Source organism: Pelophylax lessonae (assembly GCF_965119305.1).
Source record: "Pelophylax lessonae genome assembly, chromosome: 1".
Lineage (NCBI taxonomy): Eukaryota > Metazoa > Chordata > Amphibia > Anura > Ranidae > Pelophylax > Pelophylax lessonae.
In genome coordinates this window covers 717,834,765-717,857,165 of record NC_138768.1, presented here as the reverse complement: position 1 = coordinate 717,857,165, position 22,401 = coordinate 717,834,765, and the positions used below count along the sequence as shown (strand labels likewise).

The window sequence follows — 22,401 nt, the reverse complement described above, 5'->3', positions numbered from 1 at the left end:
AAAAGGCTAAATTTAGACAACAGAGCATGAAGGGAAAGGCGGGGGTAGGTCAATGTCAGCAGTATGTCATCTGCAAATAAAGACAATTTATACTCCCTCTGTCGCATGGGGATTCCCCATATGTCCGGATGGGCCCGGATGACAGTTGCTAGGGGCTCTAGACACAGTATAAAGAGGAGAGGGGATAACGGGCAGCCCTGCCTAGTACCATTGGACACCTGGAAGGTCTGTGACAGAAAAGAAGACATCCGAACCTGAGAGGTGGGGTTAGAATAGAGAGCCCGTAGAGCTGAAAAATAAAGGGACCTTTAAAAACATATCTATACAGTGCAGCAAACATACATCGAACGCCTTTTGGGCATCCAGAATCAAAATAATAGCAAGACGTTTCACCCTATTCAGCATATCAATCAGGTCTATGGTGCACCTAGTGTTGTCCCCAGCATGTCTAGTTTGGACAAAGCCCACCTGATCCTTGTCTATCAATTTGGGAAGCAGTAGGGAAAGGTGTTTGGCAAGGATTTTCATAAATATCTTGTAATCAGAATTCAAGAGTGCTATAGGTCTGTAGTTATCATTACCCGGCTTCGGTATAACAGTAATAAAGGAGTGAGAGTATGATGAACCTTTCCATCTAGTAAAGAGTTGTATAGGGATTACATATGAGGAGCCAGGATATGCAAGTCTTAAAATATGTATAAGGAAGCCCATCAGGGCCAGGGGACTTATGGGCAGGTAAATGTTTAACCGTGGTGGAGAGTTCCTCAAATGTGATAGGAGCGTTTAGTTGTCGGCGATCCGAAGGGGATAAGTTCCGAAGGGGAATGTCCTCCGGAAAAGTGTCTAGGGAATTCTGTGCGAAAGGCGGGTGGAGAGAGGCAATTGTAAAGTTTCTGGTAAAATTCCCCAAAATGGCCATAGTCTGGGGACAATGGGTAGGAACTCCATCTGACTGAATTAGGATGTCAGGGAAAGAATGGAAGGGGCGGGAGTTGAGCCTAGACACTAGCATTCTATGGGGTTTATTGGAGAACTCAAACATTTTTTGCCCAAAGCAATGATTTGGGGGTGGCAGATAAAGTTATGGATTTGAGTTGGTCACGGAGAGCCGTGACCAATCGGAGAAGGGTCACCGTGGGGGAGGTCAAAAGGCGACACTCGGTGGCTCTCAACCTGCTCAAAAGGGCTACTTTCTGAGCCGCCAGGTTTTTCTTTAGGCGAGAGCCAGTGGATATACATTGACCTCTAAAGAAAGCCTTGTGAGCCTCCCACAGGGTGGACTCCCTTTCCACAGAACCCACATTCAACTCAAAGAATTCAGACAAGGCCTGTGAGAATGATTCTATAGTAGCCGGTTGATTCAACAGGAACTCATTCGGTTGCCAATGGCATTTTCTAGGAAATGCCCCCGATAAAGACAAGTCAAGGGAAAGTGGATCGTGGTCGGACAAGGTAATCAGACCCAGCTCAGACGACACTACACTAGTCAAGGGCGGTGCAGAAACAAAAAAGTAGTCTAGTCTGGAAAACATCTTATGTGAGGAGGAGTAAAAGGAAAACTGTTTGCCGGTTGGGTGTTTGATCCTCCAAGCGCCAAACAGATGGTGGGTCCGTATCAGCCTCCAAAAGCAGGCGGGCAGGGACTCCATTGAGGAGGGAGACTTAGTGATGAGGAAAAAAAAAACACATTAAAATCACCGTCCACAATAGTGAACGGGTGGGGGGATTTTTCCAAAAGCTCTAAAGTGTCAGAAATTTTTTTTTATCTGCCCACTGTTTGGAACATACATATTCATTAGTACAAAATGGGTAGACAAATATATTTACATTCCAAGATCACATAGCGACCATGAGGGTCTAGACGAGAGGACTTAATCCGGAGAGGGCAGGTGCGCTTAACTAGATCGCCACTCCGGCCTTTCCAGATGAGTTTGATGCTACAAACGAGTGGGGAAAATATCTAGAGGCGAACATGAAAGAGCCTCCGGGGCGGAAGTGCATCTCCTGAATCAAAATCACATCAGCCCTGGACCCCCTAAACTCTTTGAGAGCAGTCCATTGTTTTTTAAGGGAGTTCAGACCTTTAACATTGTATGATAAAAGTTTTAAAGCCATAGGTATGCAGAAGTAGAAGGCACATGGATCCTGTAAGGGACGGGGGCATCCCCAGGGTATACAAGGAGAAAAAATGTATTTTGGAAAAAAAGGTCATACAATGAAAAAATGAAGAAAAAAGTCTCATAATAAAGTCAGAAGCAAAACAAACATAAGGCCACAAAGGCCTAAATAGCAAGGAAAAAAACAGCCAAACAGTGAAAAACCAGAGTAAAAAAAAAAACTCGGGAACCCGTGGATTGTGCCACGCGGTCTGTGTGAAGACATGGCGGTTCCGCAAGAGAGGGGTCACAACCTCCCTCTCTGACCCAAGAGTTAGTGAAAAATAAATAACGATACAACCTCCGGACTGGGCCATGGGATCTGTTATCTGTCCAGAAGCGAACAAGGTGTAAAACAGAAGGGAGCCTTGGTGAACACGTAGGGCCTGAGGCCAAAGCTGTATCCTAGAGAGCGGACATGGAGGAAATCAGGTGGGGTACTTGCTCAGACGGGAATGTTAGGGTGTAGAGGAGGTCTTCTTCGAGGGTTCTCGAACAGGAGTCCAGATCCTGGTAGGTGCAGAGGGAGCTCGTGGCGTAGAAGGCGGTGGAGAAGACTTTTCAGCCGGGAGTGGAGGAAGGCCTAAGCTTTTAAGGAGGATGTCTCGCAGGGAATGTTGTACTCTATCCTTCATAACACTCAAGCGGAAAGGAAAGCCCCAGTAGTACGGGACTTTATTGGATTGGAGGTGAGCAGTGATGGGACATAGAGACTGCCTCTTCCCCAATGTGATTGGAGATAAATCACTAAAAATGTAAATCTTGTCACCTTTGTATTCAATGTGGGAGCGGTTGCGAGTGGTCACCGAGAGGGCCTTCTTGCTATTATGGTAGTGAAAACGGACCACAACATCTCTCGGCCTGGCCCCTGCAAGAGGCTTAGGGGTCCAGCCGCCAGTCTATGTCAGCAATATTAGGCGCAAGAAAATTGAATAAGCCCAGGAGATAGGGACAGATCTTATTATCAGGCACATTTTCTGATATTCCTCTAATGCGTAGATTCTGGCGCCATTCCCTATTTTCCAGCTCTTCCTGGTGAATTTGTAACTGAAACTGAGTGTTTCAAGGACGAATATTCCTCCTCAAGGGCTTGCACATATTGGATCATGTTATCCAACTTAGTTTCCAGGGCATCTGTTTGTTCCCCAATTTGATCAATTTCCCCCCTCAGTTCCTGGGATAATTTCCCAACTTCCTGAGCTATATTGCGAGTCAGCTGGAGCAAAACTGTTTGAAATTTCTCATCTAGGAGCTCAGGTGTTAATAGGGGCTGCATAGAGGGTCCCCTGGGGACGGGGGGAGCTGCCTGTGAAAAGTTTAGAGCCGGGGGTATTGTGTCCCGATCGTGCGGTTCATCCTGAGAAATCGAGGCCCGGGATGCAGGCCTAGTCAGGAACTGCTCCATAGCTGCAGAAGGCCTTGGATATGGCTTTTGGTAGCTGATTTTCACCATGGGCTGTTACAGAGGAGTAGGGAAGGGTAGGGTCACTCACTCCTGAAGCAATTGGAAGCTCACAAAGCTGTGCAGGGGGAATAGAGAGAGCGGAGCCTGACTGGAGCTCACTTAGAACGCGTCCACCATCTTGGATTTTCATCTTAATGAAGACATTGTGGTGCCTTCCTATGTCCTAAGCCTAAACATCCCAAGGAGATTGCCTTGCACTCTCACCTCTGCTCCTCGGGTGTTCACAAAAGTGTTGGCCCCGGTGTTAGCCTTGCTCAGGCAGAGGGGAATCATGGTACTTGGGTACCTGGTCTCCTTCTGCGGGCAGAGTCTCTGTCTTAAAAGACAATCTGGACATCACTGTGCAAACTCTGCGAGAGTTCGGCTGGATGCTGAATTTTCAGAAATTCAGAGCTCTGACTCTGTCCAACAAGCTGGACTACCTGGACCTGACTCTGGATTCAGCCTCAGCCCGGGTGTTTCTCCTGGAGGTGAAACTGCTGAAGTTGCAGCATGCGATTCGGCTCCTGTTGTCCAACAGTTGGTCGTCTCTCAGGATGTGCATTCAAATGCCGGGCTTGATGGTATCCGCCTCCAAGGAAGTTCTGATTGCTCAGTTTCATACCATTCCTCTGCAAAAGGATATTCTTGACAAATGGGACAAGAATCCTCAATCTCTGGACAATCTGATCTTGTTGAGTCGGGGTGCGAGGGGATCCTTGCTTTTGTGGCTCTGTGCCCCGGCGCTTCGACAAGGGAAGTCCATTCTCCCCCTGTACTTCAAAGTGGTTACCAAGGACTCCAGCCTGTCCAGGTGGGGAGGTGTCTTAAGCATGGATTTGGCTCAAGGGGTTTGGACTCAGGAGGAGTCCGGTCTGCCGATCAATATCCTGACGATTCAGGCGATCAGGCTTTGCCTGTCCCTGTGGACGGATAGTCTGCAGGGGTGTCTGTTAAGGATTCAGTCGGACAATGCCACGGCTGTGGCATATGTCAATCATCAAAATGTGCCCTGGCGGCCAGAGAAGTAGCCGGAAATTTTAAGGTGGGCAGAACGCTATTTTCCAGCCCTCTCTGCTGTGCATATTCCAGGGGTCGAAAATTGGCAGGTGGACTACCTCAGTCGGCAGGCCCTAAGTCCGGACGAATGGTCTCTTCACCCTGAAGTGTTTTAACAACTATGTCTCCGGTGGGGGACTCCCGATGTGGACCTGTTGGCCTCTCGTCTCAAGCGGAAGGTTCAGAGGTTTGTGGCAAGATCTCGGGATCCTTTGGCCAACGCTCTGGTGGCCCCTTGGGGTCAGTATAGTTTGATTTACGCTTTTCATCTACTACAGCCTCTGCCGGGGCTTCTGCGCAGAATCAAAGCAGAAGGGATTACAGTCATTCTGATGGCTCCAGATTGGTACGCAGACTTCACAAGGCTGGTAGCTGATTTTCCTTGGAGACTCCCTCTCGGAAAAGATCTTTTGTCTCAAGGGCCGATCTTCCATCCTGCTTTACGGTCGCTGGCATTAATGGCCTGGCTATTGAAAGCCAGGTACTGAAGGATAGAGGGTTGTTGGATTTGGTGATTCCTACTCTGTTAAAAGCTAGAAAATCTACCTCTAGAAAGATTTATCATCGAGTTTGGAGGACGTACATTTTTTGGTGTGAGTCTCGGGGGGGTTGCTCCCCATTCCTTTTCGGTGTCCCGTCTGCTGGAGTTTCTACAACAAAGTGTTGATAAAAGTTTGGCTCTGGGCACCATCAAGAGCCAGATTTCTGCTTTGGCAATTTTTTCCAATGGCTGTTGGCTATGAATTCTTTGGTTCACACTTTGTCCAGGGGGGTCGCCGCTTGACTCCTCTGGTAAGGTCTCTGGTACCTCCGTGAGAGATCTCAATTTGGTTCTGTCAGTTCTTCAAAGACCGCCTTTTGAAAATATGCGTGAACTATCTCTGCTTGCTCTGTCACAGAAGGTAGTTTTTTTGGGTGTCGGTACAGGCTGCATTGTCCTGTTGATCACCTTACCTGGTGGTTTACAGGGACAAGTGGTGCTACGTCCCTGTCATTCGTTCCTTCTTAAGGTCATCTCGGGTTTCCATTTGAAATAAGACATTGTGTTCCCTTCCTTGTGCCCACAAGGTGAAAGTATTTGCATCTGCAAATGCTGCGTTCGTCCACAAAGTTTTGCAGGCTGCTGTTGCAGAGACTCCTGCCTCTTGAAGGTGTATTCTTTCTGGGTGGTGAGTTCCAGTTGTTCCTGGTTGAGCTCCTGGTTTACCTGGTTGGCTATGTTTAGCCCTTTTTTTGGAATTATGTGCATTGCTGTGTTTTTCCCACCCCTTATGTTGACACTGCTTTCGGACGTCACAAGGGTCAAAGAAGATATGGAGCTGTGTCGGTCAGTGAACGAGAGAGAGAACTGGATTTTTGTCTTACCGTAAAATCTTTCTCTGATGTTCATTGACGGACACAGCACCCACCCCTCTGTTGAGTTGGGTTATGTATTCTTCTGTCACTGCTTGTTACAAACTGAAGTCCTATAACGGGAAGTGGGAAGTATACCCCCTAGGATGGCCTTAGGGGCGTAGTCAAATTTTGTTTCCACCTAGTCCTACTCTAATGGAGAGCAGTATAACCCAAGGGTCAAAGAAATATGGAGCTGTGTCCGTCGATGAACATCAGAGAAAATTATTTTACGGTAAGACAAAAATCTAGTTTTTCCGCAATAATGTTACACAAAGACACACTGCACATTATATAAACTTTTTACAGACCAGATTACATGATTTTACAAGGACTTTAACTAGGGCTTATTTTTGGGGTAGGACTTATATTGCAGCCATCCAAGAAAATCACACTAGGTCTTATTTTTGGGGAAATACGGTAAGCGTTAAGCTTTAAATTACAAAGAGTCAGTGAAAAGCCATCTGTTCCTATACTAGTTTGTTAAAATTCTTTAAATGCATTGCACTTGAATATATCTTTCAAAGTCAAATACCCATGTTTAAAACAGTCTTTACAGCCTAAGGGCTCTTTTACACGGTCCGCCTCCGTAGGCGGATCCGCGCTGCTGAGCAGGGGATCGTAAACACAGATCCCCCCTGAGCAGGCAGGTGACAGCTCCCTCTCCGCTCTGTGTGCGGAGAGGGAGGTGTCAGAGCCCTATGCATCTCTATGGGAGAATCGGATGAGAGCGGACCGCCTGATCTGATCGGAGCGCTCGTGTGAAAGGACCCTAATACTGGGTAAAAGAACCTAATGGAAAAAAAAAAACAGACTTTTTTTTACTTTATGATTAAATTCTTTCATATAATTAACCCTTCAAACTCCCATCTTTGCAATAGGAATACAGCTAATCTATAGGCCATTCATTAAACAGATATGTATTTGCCTACCTCATATAATATGCTCCAGTATATTATATACATATATAATATATACACAGTATATATAGACACAGGGGGTCTATATTTTATTTTTGTATAATTCTTCTGGACTCTAAAGGTTTTTTTTTTATGTTTTGGGGCTGTGTTATGTAGTCAAGATTTAAATGATTTTTTGCAGAATGGAACTCGACATATCCTTTTGTTAATGTTTAAATATCTGTGTAAGTAAAGCGTATTGTTACTAGATAATTTCTTCATTTTACCACATTTAAAAGTCTTTTTTTACTAGGTCTTTTTTTTTTTTAAATACAGCTGTGTGAGCCATATGTATATTTTTGTTTCATAGTAATATCATAGTTTATAACAATCTTTTCAGTCTTCTAGATTCACAGTAGTAAATCTTTCATTTTCCATTCTTGGAGTGGTGCTGGAGAATATTCATGTTGATGGCTGCCTTCTCTATGCATGGTTCACATCCATCCTTTAGACTTGAATCAGGAATACGTGCTTGGTCTTACGGAGTCTTAGATAATGCTGTTTCTTTGTCATCCAATGGCGGACACAGGAAGTCTTTAAAGCACACCTTCATCATTTTGTACATTTTGGTCTTACTTTTTTGCCACCTCCTTTAACAAGATTGTTATTCTTTTTTCTTTTCAGTAAATCCATTTTTCTGCATTAATGTTCCCCTGCTTTTGCTTTTCTTTCCTAGGAAAGAATCACGTGAGCAAGGGAGGGAGTAGTAGCTCACTGCCTGCAGACATCTGGGATATGAATAGCACATATCACAGAAGTCTTCCGGCAACTCCTAGAGTGCTGGCTGCCAATACCATACATGCTCAGCCAATGCTTTAGCCAAGGAATCAAACAAAGTTAGAGAACTGAGTACATATCAGTGTGTGTAGGGTGTCCATATGGTAAAGGGAGAGAGATTCCTCCAGCATATGGCTTTTGTGATCACAGTAGTGAAGAGATAAAAACAAAGGTTTGGAGTAAACAAAAGCTTGCATTTAAAAGATAAAACTTATTTGTTTTGCCATTTTTAAAGATTTTAAGGGTGCATTTTATTTTACTTTTGATGATCCTGGTAAAGTTCCTCTTTAAATTTCAGACTATACTGCTGCCTATAGAAGGATTAGACACTGACAAACGGAAAAACTGTAGGCCAACCCAGTATAACCCCCTCCTACTACCAGCATGCCTTCGTTTTTTGCTAGCGACCTGGGAAATGGATGTCTTTTCTTAAGATCTGCTGTGTTAAACTCTAACCTTTCAGGCTGTGAAAGCCTTCTCTCTCTCAGCCACTGTTTCTTTCAGAAAGATCGATTTACTGCAGGTATTTGCCTGTTCTATTTTATTTTCCTGGGCCTTTGTTTGCTATTTTACCCTTTTCTCTGTTGGACTGCTTTTGGATGTCCCAGAGGTTTAAGACTTCCTGTATCCCTCAATCAATGTGAAAAAGAAAATATTTTAGTACTTGCCAATTCTTCTTGTAGTCAATTGAGGAAAACAGGTGTCATCCATTGATGTTTATGGTCATGCTTTCAGTACTACTTTGCTACAAAATTGAGACATGCTGGTAGTAGGGGGGGGTTACCCTAGGCTGGCCTAAAAGCTTTTTTTTTTTTTTTTTTTTTCTTTTTTGTTTTGCCAATGTCCAGTCCTCTTGTAGGTGGCAATATAATACAGTAGAAAAAGATTTCCTTTATCTCTCAACATTCTCTAAGAAATAATTTTGCAGAGTGTTCAAAAATCCTTTTTTTCTATTATAGAGCAAAAAGAAAAAATACAGATGACTGTCTGGAGTCCAAAAGATACACCTGGAACTGCCAAAGATGTCAATGAACTTGATGTCCTACTATTTGAGAGTGAGGGTTTGGTTAACCATTATAGGTAAAATAAAATTTATATAACCTCTAAATTTGTCTAGAGCTGAAAAAAGTACTTCCTCTATCGTTCATGATGCTGCATCGGAGGCGTCGGTTCCTTTAGGCACCCACAGCCCTCTAGAGCGGCAAGCATGTTCCCCTTTTCCGCTTACTTTGACAAAATTGTCGCTAAACAGTGGGGACATCCCAATGGTTTAGGAGATCAGGAGCTGTGTCTGTCAATGAACGACAGAGAAAATGGGATTTTTGTCTTACCATCAATTCCATTTCTCTGATGTTTATTGACAGACACAGCACACACCCCTCTGTAGAGTTGGATTTCTTCGGGAAAACTGCTTGTAACAAAACTGAATGCCTATAGCTGAGAGTGGGGAGTATAGCCCCTGGGACTGCCCATAGGGGTAGTCAAGCTTTTTGGCTGCCTAGTTTCCTCCTCCTGTAGGGGGCCGTATAACTTGATGATTAAGAAGACCAGGAACATCAGAAAAATGGATTTTACGGTAAGACAAAAATCCCATTTCTCTTTCGTTCATTGACGGACACAGCTCCTGATCTTCTTAACCATTGGGTTATACTGCCCCCCAGGAGTAGGACACTAGGCAGAAAAAAAGCTGGACTACGCCTATGGGCAGTCCCAGGGGGTATACTCCCACTCTCAGCTATAAGCACTCAGTTTTTTTTCTGCCTAGTCAGGAGTAAGGACCTAGTTCCTTGCTGGGATCTTCAGTCCTGGCAATTTTTTTCCTTTTTAATGGATTTTTCTATTTTTCTTGTGAGAATTTGCAATCAACTGCTGGACTGGGCAACAGCTGGATATTTTTTTAAATCCATTGGTCACTCCAGTCTGGCCAGGGAGCATGCACAGGCCTCAGCTCCTCGCTAAGTCCGCCGCGACATAGCCCCACTGGACAGGGGCTGTCCTGTTAGGTAAATGTCTCGCGAGGTCGCATAAGACCCGGCCTCGGCCTTGAGTCACAGCCTTCCTTCTGGCCGACAGCCACCCATTTCGATGGAGAGGAGGTTTTCTCTGGAGCAGTGCCCACCTTGTTCCTGGTATGGTAAGTAGAGCTGTCCCCCCCCCCCCCCCAACCTCCCCCTGGAGGGCTTTGAGGCGGACGTGGGCCCCTCCCTGGGACGATCGCCCCCCTCCCCCCCGGGTTGTTTTCTTCCCATGCAGCCCCCCCCTCTCGCGGTCCCTGCAGACACTTCGCCTCTCATCTGCCTACCCCTCTTCCCATTGGGGTGGCTTTACCACCTTTTCAGGTCAGTCTGGGGTGCTGAGCTGACGACGAGGGTTGGTGGGGGGGCTTTTGGGAGGGGGCTGTACTTGGTGGGGGCTTCTGCCAGGGCTCCCCTTCCTGCTGGTGTTGTTTTCTGGGGTCTTGGGACCCCTCCTGGGCCCCCTGGAGCCACGTGGTTGTGCCATTTTCTTGTAGCCTGTGTGCGGTAGATTCAGCGGCTATGTTTTTGTAGCCTTGGTGGCCATTTTCTAGTGGTTTCTCATTGCTAAAAGCGGCGTCCATGACTGTGGAGCATCAATGGGCGGTGATTTTGCCAGTGGGAGCCCCTTCTTTATCCCCTGGTGATGAATCCTAGATTTTTCTCTTCCTGATCTCCGCATGTGTGTGCAGATTGCCTGGTGCTGCGTTGCCTGATCGGTGGGTGGTGAGTCTGGTGGGGTCCTCTCCCTCTCTGCTGTAGGATCGGTTTGTGCTCTGTACCTGGCGACCTGTGGTGCTGCCAGCACAGTGGGGGTGTCCCTAGCGGTGTTTTTACACCTTTTTTTGTGGGTCCCCCTTTTTTCACTCATGAAGTCCCTGGAGCACATTTCCCCACCTGATCCCCTATCAGAGGCTGCTGGGCCCTCCGGGGTCACAACAATCCCTTACTGCACTGACAGCAGTCCTGGAGTCCTTGTCCAAGGTGGATTTGGTCCTAGGGAAACGGGCTAGCAAAAGCGTCCCCCCGCCTTTACCTGTCTCATCAGGTCCTGAATCTGATTCGGCCTCCGCGGACGCGAGTCACCCTGCTGGCTCTGTGTCCACACATCCTGATTTCTCAGATAGTGACGATGATTCCTCTGCTACTGTAGCCGTGCATGAAAAGGCGCTGGTGGATGCACTCATTGTATCTGTGCATGAGACTTTAAAAAGGGAGGATGTGGCTGATGCTACATCGGAGGCATCAGTTCTTTTAGGCGCCCACAAGCCCTCTAGAGCGGCAAGGGTGTTCCCCTTTTCCGCTTACTTTGAAAATATTGTCGCTAAACAGTGGGGACGTCCCAATGGTTAAGGAGATCAGGAGCTGTGTCCGTCAATGAACAACAGAGAAAATGGGATTTTTGTCTTGCCGTAAATTCCATTTCTCTGATGTTCATTGACGGACACAGCACCCACCCCTCTGTAGAGTTGGATTTCTTCAGACACTGCTTGTAAAAAAAACTGAGTGCCTATAGCTGAGAGTGGGGAGTATAGCCCCTGGGACTGCCCATAGGGGTAGTCAAGCTTTTTTGTCTGCCTAGTGTCATCCTCCTATAGGGGGCCGTATAACTCGATGATTAAGAAGACCAGGAACATCAGAGAAATGGATTTTACGGTAAGACAAAAATCCCATTTCTCTTTCGTTCATTGACCGACACAGCTCCTGATTCTTCTTAACCATTGGGTTATACTGCCCCCTACAGGAATAGGACACTAGGCAGGAAAAAGCTTGACTACGCCTATGGGCAGTCCCAGGGGGGTATATACACCCACTCTCCTCTATAGGCACAAACAGTTTTTTTTTTCTGCCTAGTCAGGAGTAAGGACTTAGTTCCTTGCTGAGACCTCTGGTCCTGGCAATTTTTTTAATTTAAAATGGAAATCGTTTCCTCTTTTTTTATTTTATTTTTTTGTGGGAACTACAATCAAGTGCCAGACTGGGTGACGAACAGGATAATATAGATTTTTAGGATCCCCCCAGTCCGGCCAGCAAGTGCGTGGAGACCGCAGTTCCACACTGGGTCGACCGCGACATAGCCACACTGGATGGGGGCTGGCCTGCGAGTTCATTGTCTCGCGAGGACGTATACGAACTGGCTTCGGCCTGAGTCGCAGCGTTTCCTCCTGACCAGCAGCACCCATATTACGATGGAGCAGTGTCCTGTCCGGAGCGGTGCCCACCCTGTTCCTGGTGTGTTAAAGAGCCTGGGATGGTCGGACCCCTGGGTTCCCCTCCCTTCCCCCCAGCCCCTCTAAAATTTCGGTCACTTGTGGGTCTTTCAGTCCCCCCCCCCCCCCCTGAAAGAGTTGCCACATGCTCTTAAGGGGGGCTGTTTGGAGTTGCTGCTGACCGGGTCTTCCTGGTGCGCCTACTAGGCCATGCGGCTGAGTCGGGCGCCACCGTGGGGGGGCAGCACCAGTGCGTGTAGCTAAAGCCCCCACTCTTCCTTAGGGCATCTGCCGGGCTGATGATCCGTGTAATTGCGGCTGGGCCCCCACAAACATTTAGGGTGCGTCCTGCTGGGCCATATAGTCAGCTTGGCATCTCCTGTGGCGCTGTGGGAGTGCTTCATTTTTAATGACAGTCTTGCCACTTTTATTGTGTGGGGCACCTGCCTTGTTTTAGGGACGGTATCCTACCTGCGTGTCTGCATCACGGCGGGTGGCTTCCATTTAAGGGTGCTATGTTTTATTATGTCCTCTGTGGAGGGCGACCCCCCCCCCCTTGTTTTTTTGCGGGGTCCAATAAGTGGTCCATTTGTAGACCCTTTTCCAGTATCCCCTTTGCGAGATTGCAGTCAGCAGCCTCCCCTGTTTATGTTTTCAGAGTGAGCTCAGTATATAGCGACCCTACTGGGTCTGTGTCCATGCACCCTGAGTGATCAGATAGTGAGGATGAATCCTCTGCTCCTCTAGCTGCGTTTAAATAGGCGCTGGTGGATGCACTGCTTGTGTCAATGCATGAAACTTTAGAAATAGAGGTTGCAGCTGATGCTGCATCGGAGGCATAAAAGGTGGATAGTCCCATCTGTAGTGGACTCTCCGGTTTCCAGGTCAAATTGAGTAACCTTTATCCCGGTCGAGGAGTCCCTGACCTTTAAAGGTCCAGCTAATAAGAGGACGGATGCCCTGGCCCACCATATTTGCGCTGCAGCTGGTTTGGCAATTAGTCCAGTAATTACTATTGCCCTGGTGTTGCAAATTCTAAACCGAGTGGGCTAAACTTTTACACCGGTACCTGGAGGGAGAATAGCTTCCCCCTGTCTTTGCAAAGCTTGCGGACCAGGTTGTCCAGGGGCTACAGTTTGTCTGTGATGCCTCTTTGGATGCGGTTCCTTTGATTTCTAGGCTGTCTGTGTCAGCAGTGGTCCTTCATGGTTTTGTCTGGCTGAAATGCTGGTCTGTGGACTAGACTACTAAGAAGGCCTTATCTGATCTCCTGGTTCAAATCGTGTATACTTTAGCATTGTATTCTGTGGTTTTGTTTATCCTTGTATAACAATGTAAGTACCTGAATGGGACATGACAGCTTTGTAAACTTTTTATCCTTTTTTATGTTGGGTTTTCCCAATGGAAGTTAATTTAATCGATTAAGGGATGTTCAACTGTGTATGACCCTATTCCGATAATGCACTTATGTTTGTGAATTGAGTTATGATTAAGCAAATCTAATTTGTGAAACGCATCAACTGTTCTCTTGGTCATCCGTTTGTCCATGATGGTTGTCACAAGTCCGTTTGTTCCCTCATAATGGAGTGTGGTCTACAACTTTCCTGTAATCGCCTGTTTGGAGCTTCCTTGGATGACATTGTTAAGGGTCTCCTGGGGGGGAGAGTACTGCAGGCTAACAAGGGCATGGAGCCCCGTCGTAGACACGGGCCATTCTCCTGTGCTCCTAAGGGCCTCTCGTCTCTCAGGATCTCAAGACAAGGGATCAAAAGTCAGGGCCTCCACCAGAGGTTCCATGAGGACCTGATCTGGCAAGCCACAAGCGGGTTCTTCCAGACCTGCGGATAAAGCTGCCTCTGCATGAAGGGGCGCCCTCACCCGTATCTGGCAGATTAGGGCCTGATAAATTTGTTTATTTTTTTTAAACATTTTAATAAATTCACTATCACAGCATGTTGTTTACCTATAGTCTGGTCAGTAAACAGTTTTTTCAGTAAAATAGTGAGACCAACCTCTAGAGTTCAGAGACATTTCCACAGCGCAGTTTCTGCTGAGAGCAAAGCTGCAATATTCAAATATTGCGAGATGAAATCTTCTTTTCCAAATGCTACAAGGATAACAAAAAAACATTCTTGCATGCCTGAGGTGCTCTGAAGACATTAAAATGACTTTGTGCAATGAAATGATGAGGGCCATAATGAAAGTGCAAGTAGCTTTTCCCTCCAAAGTTCGCATTCCAGCAACACTCTGCTCTTTCTGGATCATCACAAGGTGTTTCTAGTAAGGAAGTATTGCAAATCACTGCCTCCCAAAAATACACAATCCATTCATTTATAGATAAAACGACACCTGAAAATTGAGAACAATTATCAAGCTCTTGCAAGAGCAATATATGCTTCTGGATCAGCATTGTCCATAACTAAAAATGCATATTGGCAGGAAGCTTTGAAATTATTACGAGGGAAAGGGAAACCTAGTCTCATGTATAGTTGAAATGTTCTTAACTTATACAGTCATTATTCCATTTGTAATATAAAATAAAATTTTAAAAAGCAAGTTTAGTTTATTTACTGTATAAGCTGTACTTTTATTTCAAGCATAATGCTTTTATATACACTGCATTTCCTGTTCCAAGTGTAACAAAATGACTTTTAATTTGTAAAACGTTTCCACGCTGAATGTTTTTTCCAACTTTTCCAAAATGTCCTTGTTTTTTCCTGTGGCTTCAAAATTTTCTGAAGTTTTACATCTCTAGTGTCAAGTATATAAAAAAGGTTTTCTCTTACGTTCTCCGACAGTCGCCGCCCACTCATACAGTCTTCACTAATGGGTATTGACCTCTTATCCATAGGAGCAAGCTAGGCATAAGGCTTGTTAAAAACAAAGTAATTTACATAGACACACCTATGGGGGCTGTCCCACTGGTCCAATACCCCCCTGCTATCAGCCACCCCAACTCCGTTTGTCTTCTGCCTAGTTAGGAGTGAGATAGGCTCTCCCTGTGCTGGGGCTACGGTCTCAGCCTTTCTTCTGTTTCTATGATTTTATTTCTGAAAAATTGTTTTTTTCTTTGCACCACTAGCTGTTTATTTTATCAGCATTAGTTAGTCACTTCTTCAAGATGATGACGGCGTAGCGGAGCTGGGAGTCGTACTGGTCGTCCTGGTGTTCCAGGACAGAGGGCCTTATGGAATCCCAGCCCGCCATCGAGCGTTTAGCAGGCTATGTGTTCGTCCTGGCTTTGAAAACGACCTGTCCTCAGGGATGCAGCCTGCGAGGTGGCTACCTCGCCTGGACGCCTCATCCACGGTTCTCCGTGCACTGCTAGCGTCCTGCGTTTTTGGCTGACGGCACCCCCGCCATCTGAGGGTGGGAGGTTTCCCGTCGACGAGAGGCACCCCACGCCATCGGGTACGGTGAGTACACTCTGTGTGGGGCCTCTGTCTGGGGTTGGCAGTTTTGTGTGTCTGTGTTATCCCCTCGTGTCTGTGCGTTTTTTGGGCTCCCTGGTCCCGGTCCCTGCGGTGGCTCTCTCACAGCTGGTACGCTATGTGGGTTTGTGGTGGTCCCTCTCCTATGTCACTTTATGGTGTTTTGGAGGTGCAGACACGTGCGGCGACCGCTGCGGAGTTAAAAACCGCCGGTCCGCCATTTTAGGTGTGGGCAGCATGCTGGCTTCACTGTGGGCGCTAATACAGCAGTGTATGTAGTGTGTTTTGGCGCCTTGCGGCTCCATCTTGTGTGTGGCTATGTGTTTTTTTCTGAGCACATGCCAGCGGCCATTTTCCCGAAGCCTCCCATTGCTTTCTATGGGCAACCATTTTTCCTTAGTCTAAAATCCTAGTTCAGCCTATTGCGGTGACATCACTTCCTCTTTCTGCACAGAGGAGATCGGCAGGCGTGTAGGTAACACTTGTGGGGTCTGTCTTGCTGTCCTTTTTGTGGGAATACCTCTGGCTGTCTAGCTATATTATGCTTGGGGGTCGTATTGCATTGTCCCTCATAGCGGTGTACTGCGGGGGATCGCGGTGCGCTTCAAGGGCCAGTACCTTGGAAAAAAAAAAAAGTTTTTTTATTATGGAGTCCCAGGACAGCAAATTTCCCTCAGCCTTGGTGGATGGTTCAGGGTCCTCTGAATCCTCTGCTCTGACTACTGTCTGCTGCACTTTCGTTTTTGTCGTCCAAAGTGGATTTTCTGATGTCCGCACAGGGTACCAGAAAAAGGCCTAGGCTCTCTTTTTCTTCTGATTCTGAGTCTGACATGGTTGCCGTAGGTAGCGTGCCCCTTGAAGGGTTTCGCTCTTCCCAGTGTGAAGGGGAGGCGGAGGTTGTGGGGGTGGATGATTCCCCCCCTGGGATGGCCGAAGACCGCGCAGCTATGGATGCGCTAATCCTTGCCATTAAGGAAACACTACATTTAGAGGATGAGCCCAATCCTCCGGGGATAGTGTCCTCTTTTGGTACACACAGATCCTGTAAGGCGGCGCAGGTTTTTCCTTGCCCCGCTGAGTTTCAAGCTACTGTGAATGAACAATGGCGTAACTTGAAGCGCACTTTTGTGGTGCCCAAAAAGTTTCAACTTCTTTATCCCTTTGCGTCTCCTGCGGATTCGCGCTGGTGTGTGGCTCCTACTGTGGATCACACTGTGGCCAGGTTAAACAAGGCCACTCTGGTACCCACCGAGGATTCTCCGGTGTTTAGGGATCCTACGGATAGGAGGCTGGAATCACTTGCCTGCCATGCTTACATGGTGGCGGGTTCCATGCTGAAACCTATTTTCGCCTCTGTAATGGTGGCTCAAGCCGTGGCGGATTGGACCAAGTTGCTCAGACGCACCCTCGTGGCTGATTCTGCTTCCCCTGCTACACTGGGGATGGTGGACCAGATTTATCAAGGGGTCATGTACTTGTGCGATGCGGCCTTAAATGAGGCCCGTTAGCTGCTCGTCTATCCAGTGTCGCGGTGCTTAACCGTCGCCTGATTTGGCTGAAAAGTTGGTCGGCTGACGAGACTTCTAGGAAAACGGTGTCCGACATCCCATATGCGGGGTCTCGCCTTTTTGGGGAACCCCTGGATGAGTTGGTTAAGGGTGTCACTGGAGGCAAAAGCACACTGTTGCCCCAGAATCCTAGGGGTAAGTCCTTCCGCGGTAAGCGGGGTCCCTCCTTTAAACCAAATCAGCGGTCCTTTCGTGCCTTCAAGGCGCAGGACAAGGGAAAACCCTTCAAGGGCCAGGGTGGCCAGAGAAAGCCCTGGGTGGGAAAACCAAAAGCCGCCCAGGCTGGTGAGGTGGCCCAGTCCATTACTGCCTGAAGGGGCGCCCTCACCCGTTTCAGGGGTGGGGGGACATCTGCGTGGTTTCCTTCAACCTTGGCTGCTCCGGATTCCGGACAGGTGGGTTCAGGAAATCATTCGATCAGGTTACAAGACGAGTTCCTTTCGCGACCGGCGGACAGTTTCTTTCCCTCAAATCTTCATTTGACCCCAGATCAGTTGCAAGATCTTCATCGGGCGGTGCAGGATCTGCTCGCACAGGGGATAATTGTCCCGGTGCCACATCGGGACAGGTTTTCGGGGGTTTTACTCGAATCGGTTCACGGTGCCCAGAAAGGAGGGCAAGGTGCGTCCGATTCTGGACTTGAAAGCTCTGAACCGCTTCGTGCGCGTTCAAAAGTTCCGCATGTAATCGCTCCGCTCGGTGGTGGCCTCTTTGAGTCCGGGAGATTTCCTGGCCTCCATCGACCTGAAGGATGCGTATTTACACATCCCCATATTCGAGGGTCATCAGAGGTACCTCCGATTCGCTATCGCGGAGGAACACTATCAGTTCGTGGCGTTACCTTTCGGTCTCGCTTCGGCTCCAAGGGTCTTTACCAAAGTGTTGGCTCCTGTTCTGGGCCTGTTACGGGCACAGGGCATTGCGGTCTTGGGATATCTGGACGATCTGTTAAGATCAAGTGCCAGTCAGAGTCTGATGAGCGATCTGTCCACTACGGTTCAGACGCTCCAGGAGTTCGGATGGACCATCAACCTTCAGAAGTCGACTTGGTGTCCTTCTCTTCGTCTCCCATACTTGGGAATGGTTCTGGACTCCGCCCAAGCGAAGGTGTTTCTGCCGGAGGACAAGCTCTGGACCCTGCAGAACGAGGTCAGGTCCCTCAGGGACAACAAATCCTCGTCACTCAGGACCTGTATCCGGTCCCTGGGATTGATGGTGTCTGCCTTCGAGGCGATACCATTTGCCCAGTTTCACGCGCGGTCTCTCCAAGCGGAGATACTGGCCAGATGGGACAGGCTTCCTCAGTCCTTGGACCTGAGGGTGTCTGAGTCGCCAGACCAGATTGGATCTTCTGTGGTGGCTCCAGTCTCCAGCCGTAGCGGAAGGGAAATCCTTCCGGCCGTTGCTGTGGACAGTGATTACCATGGATGCCAGCCTATCGGGCTGGGGTGGCGTCCTTGGCAACCTGTCTGCCCAGGGCACTTGGTCGGTGGAGGAGTCCTCTCTTCCGATCAACACCTTGGAATTGAGAGCGATCAGGCTGTGCCTGCTCCATTGGTCAGATCGTCTTCAGGGCCGGCCTGTACGGGTGCAGACGGACAATGCCACTGCGGTGGCTTACATCAACCACCAAGGGGGCACCAGGAGTGCCCGGGCGGCCCAGGAAGTGACCAGCATTCTGTCTTGGGCCGAGACTCACGTACCGGCGATCTCGGCAGTTCACATTTCAGGTGTGGAGAACTGGCAGGCCGATTATCTGAGCCGCCAGACCCTGGACCAGGGAGAATGGTCCCTACACCCGGAAGTGTTTCAAATGCTGTGTGTGTGATGGGGATCCCCGGATGTGGATCTGTTCCCGTCTCAGTTAAACAACAAGGTGGGAAGGTTCGTGGCAAGAACGCGCGATCCTCTGGCAGACGCCTCGGATGCGCTGGTGGTGCCTTGGCACCGATATCGTCTGATGTATGCCTTTCCTCCGATTCAGTTGTTGTCCAGGTTCCTTCGCAGGTTGGTCTCAGAACCAACGTTGGTGATTCTGGTGGCACCGGACTGGCCGCGCCGGTCTTGGTACGCGGACATCATTCAACTAGCCATCGAGCCTCCATGGCGGCTCCCATTACGGGACGATCTTCTGTCTCAGGGACCGATCTTCCATCCTGCTTTACAGTCGCTGGCTTTAACGGCGTGGCTGTTGAAAGCCAGGTCTTGAGACAGGGGTCTCTCCTCAGAGGTCATTCCTACCTTGCTCAAAGCACGGAAGGCCTCCTCTGGTAAGATTTATTACCGTACCTGGAAGGCTTATTTTGCCTGGTGTGAAGCCAGGGGCTTCCCTCCTCGTTCTTACTCGGTGGCGAGGGTGTTGGCCTTCCTACAATCTGGAGTGGACCAGCGCCTTACGTTGACCACGATTAAGGGCCAGTTATCTGCACTGGCCGTCCTTTTCCAGCACCCCGTGGTGTCTTAACTCCTTGATTCGCACCTTTATTCAAGGTGTGCGTCATTTGGCCCCTTCTCAGAGGGCGCCTCTACCTCCATGGGACTTGAACTTTGTTCTGTCCGTTCTACAGCATTCTCCTTTTGAAAACATCAGGGAAATTTCTTTGCCTCTGCTGTCTAAGAAGGTTGCCTTTTTAGTGGCGATCACTTCTGCCCGCAGAGTGTTGGAGTTGGCGGCTTTGTCCTGCCGCTCCCCTTACCCGGTGGTTCATAAGGATAAGGTGGTCTTACGACCAAACCAGTCTTTCCTTCCAAAGGTGGTTTCTGACTTTCACCTTAATGAGGACATTGTTCTGCCTTCGCTCTATGCGAATCCCGAACATCCTAAGGAGTCTGCTTTGCATTCCTTGGATGTTGTCAGGGCGATCAGGGTTTACCTATCGTCCACTGAATCCTTTCGGAAGTCGGATTCTCTTTTTGTCCTTCCTGAGGGACCTCGGAAGGGTATGGCTGCGTCTGCGGCAACCATTTCAAAATGGATCAGACAGACAGGCCTATTCGATTAAGGAACGGGTTCCACCCTTCCCTGTCAAGGCGCACTCTACCAGAGTGGTGAGTACGTCCTGGGCCCTCCGGCATCAGGCTTAGGTGGCCCAGGTGTGCAAGGCTGCGACTTGGTCATCTGTGCACACCTTTATAAACTTGATTTTCTGGCATCAGCAGATGCCTCTTTTGGCCGCAAAGTTCTGTGTGCGGCAGTGCCTTAAGGGGGCCCTAGTTTTGCAGGGCCCTGACTGTTGGGGGTGTTTCCCCCTTGTTTATTTGCTTCCCTGGTTGTTGCTCCAGTTGAGCTTTTATGTTACCGGAGGATACCTTTCTGATCATGTAAGGTTCCTTTCTCTGATGTGGGTGCTGCGTTGCCTTTCTGACGGTTGCGTTTTCCCACCCCTCATGTCTACACTGCTTTGGGACATCCCATTGGTGAAGACTGTATGAGTGGGCGGTGACTGTCAGAGGATGAAAGAGAAAACGTAATTTTTGTAAAATCTTACCGTAAAATTCCTTTCTCTGAGTCCTCTGACAGTCGCCGCCCCTCTATTTGGGGTTCTTTGGACTTTAACTGCTTGCTACCAAACTGAGTTGGGGTGGCTGATAGCAGGGGAGTATTGGACCAGTGGGACAGCCCCATAGGTGTGTCTATGTAAATTACTTTGTTTTTAACAAGTCTTATGCCTAGCTTGCTCCTATGGATAAGAGGTCAATACCCATTGGTGAAGACTGTATGAGTGGGCGGCGACTGTCGGAGGACTCAGAGAAAGGAATTTTACGGTAAGATTTCACAAAAATTCAGTTTTTAAACCTGTTTTCTGTGTTTTCAAAGGCAGCTGTGTTTACATCCCTAAAAGTAACCTATATTGACATTTTTTTTGCTTTGTACAATCATTGAGCATTTCTATAGAAAGAATATTAAACATGATTCATTGAACTTATTCAAAAAAGCTAAAAACATTCTTTTACAGGGAATCTATTAATGGTGCATGTAGAAAAGCAGTGGATAATTTTTTCCTCAGTTATAAAGATCAACTAACTGCAGCTGTAAGTATTGGAGAGAAATGCTTTTAATTTCAGATAAATATACACACCTTACAAATGTAAACTGAGGTGGAATTTCAAAGCAATAGAAGGTTAGTATCTACTTGTCCTAATAGTGGTATCTTTAAAAAGCGATATCACTGCAGTAGTTTATTGCTGGCAGGTTTGGTTCTGGTGTTGACTACCTAGCATAGCATCTGGTTCTTTTCACTATGTTTTGAAAATGATAGAAAGTAGGAATTGCCCAAAGCCCCTTATTTTAAGGTATGACTCCAGCCTATTACAGTGGAATGTAGTTAAAGCCTCAGTCATGTTTTTATGTCATGTTTTTCTTATGTGTTTATTATGAGACTGCTATTTTCTGTAAATTATTTGAGCAATAGGAACTACTCTATTCATAAATCAAAAAGCTATTTCTCTTTCATTCATTGACGGACACATATCATTCATTGACGGACTCCATATCTTCTTTGACCCTTGGGTTATGCTGCTCTCCATAGGAGTAGGACTAGGTGGCAACAAATTTGTCTACGCCCCTAGGGCAGTCATAGGGGGTATACTTCCCACTTTCTGCTATAGGACTTCAGGTTTTTTTCTGCCTAGTCAGGAGTAAGGACCTAATTCCTTGCTGGGATCTCTGGTCCTAGCATTTTTTCCTTTTTAAACTTGTTTGGGACAGCCGTTTTCCCTGTAGCTTCCTATTGATATGTATGGGCATCCATCTTTGTGTAGCCCTTGTGCTATGCTGAGCAGTGTGACGTTCCTCAGGCGACATCACTTCCTGTCCATTTGTTTCCTACTGGCCGAGGTCACTTCCTGTCTTTCTCTCCATGCTGCTGGAAGAATCAGGAGGACGGTTTGTCTGAGGTGGTTCAGTACTTGCGGTCCCTGCGGGCATATTCCTGCACTTTCTGCTGTCAGTTTAGTTTACAGGGGTTCCCTACAGATTGCTTCTATCTGTGGTGGATATCGGCGCTCTTAAAGCGCCAGTAGTCCGTTTTTTACAAATTGCAATATGGAGTACCAAACTGTGCAATCACCCTCAGACAGTGTGACTCCCGGACCATCCGGATCGCAGTCGCTGGCCGCGATTTCAGCAGCCCCGGAAAGCCTGGCGACTAAAGTTGATTTAGGCATGAAAAAGGTTGCTAGCCGAAAATGGCTGCTGCCTTCTCCATCTATGGAGGTGTCCTTTGATTCAGAGGCTGATGGGGTCACCCCAGACACCTCCTACCTGAGGGGTCACTGTCCTCGCAGTCAGATGGTGAAGAGGATCTGTCCTCTTCAGCTGCAGCGCGGAAACACGCATTAGTAGAAGCCCTGATTATTTCAGTACGGGATACTTTAAAATTGGCTGGTGA

General features: G+C 47.7%; 1 protein-coding gene across 1 annotated transcript in view; it reads left to right on the top strand.

Annotated features, from left to right (window-relative positions):
• The window catches only part of CENPU (centromere protein U), a gene marked incomplete at its 5' end in the record, with an annotated part of 186,207 nt that overhangs the window by 83,793 nt on the left and 80,013 nt on the right, over window positions 1-22,401 (top strand). The window contains 2 exons of the mRNA XM_082249264.1: window positions 8,747-8,867; window positions 20,968-21,043. Coding sequence (XP_082105390.1) covers window positions 8,747-8,867; window positions 20,968-21,043 — 197 coding nt within the window. The remainder of the gene's footprint in view (window positions 1-8,746; window positions 8,868-20,967; window positions 21,044-22,401) is intronic.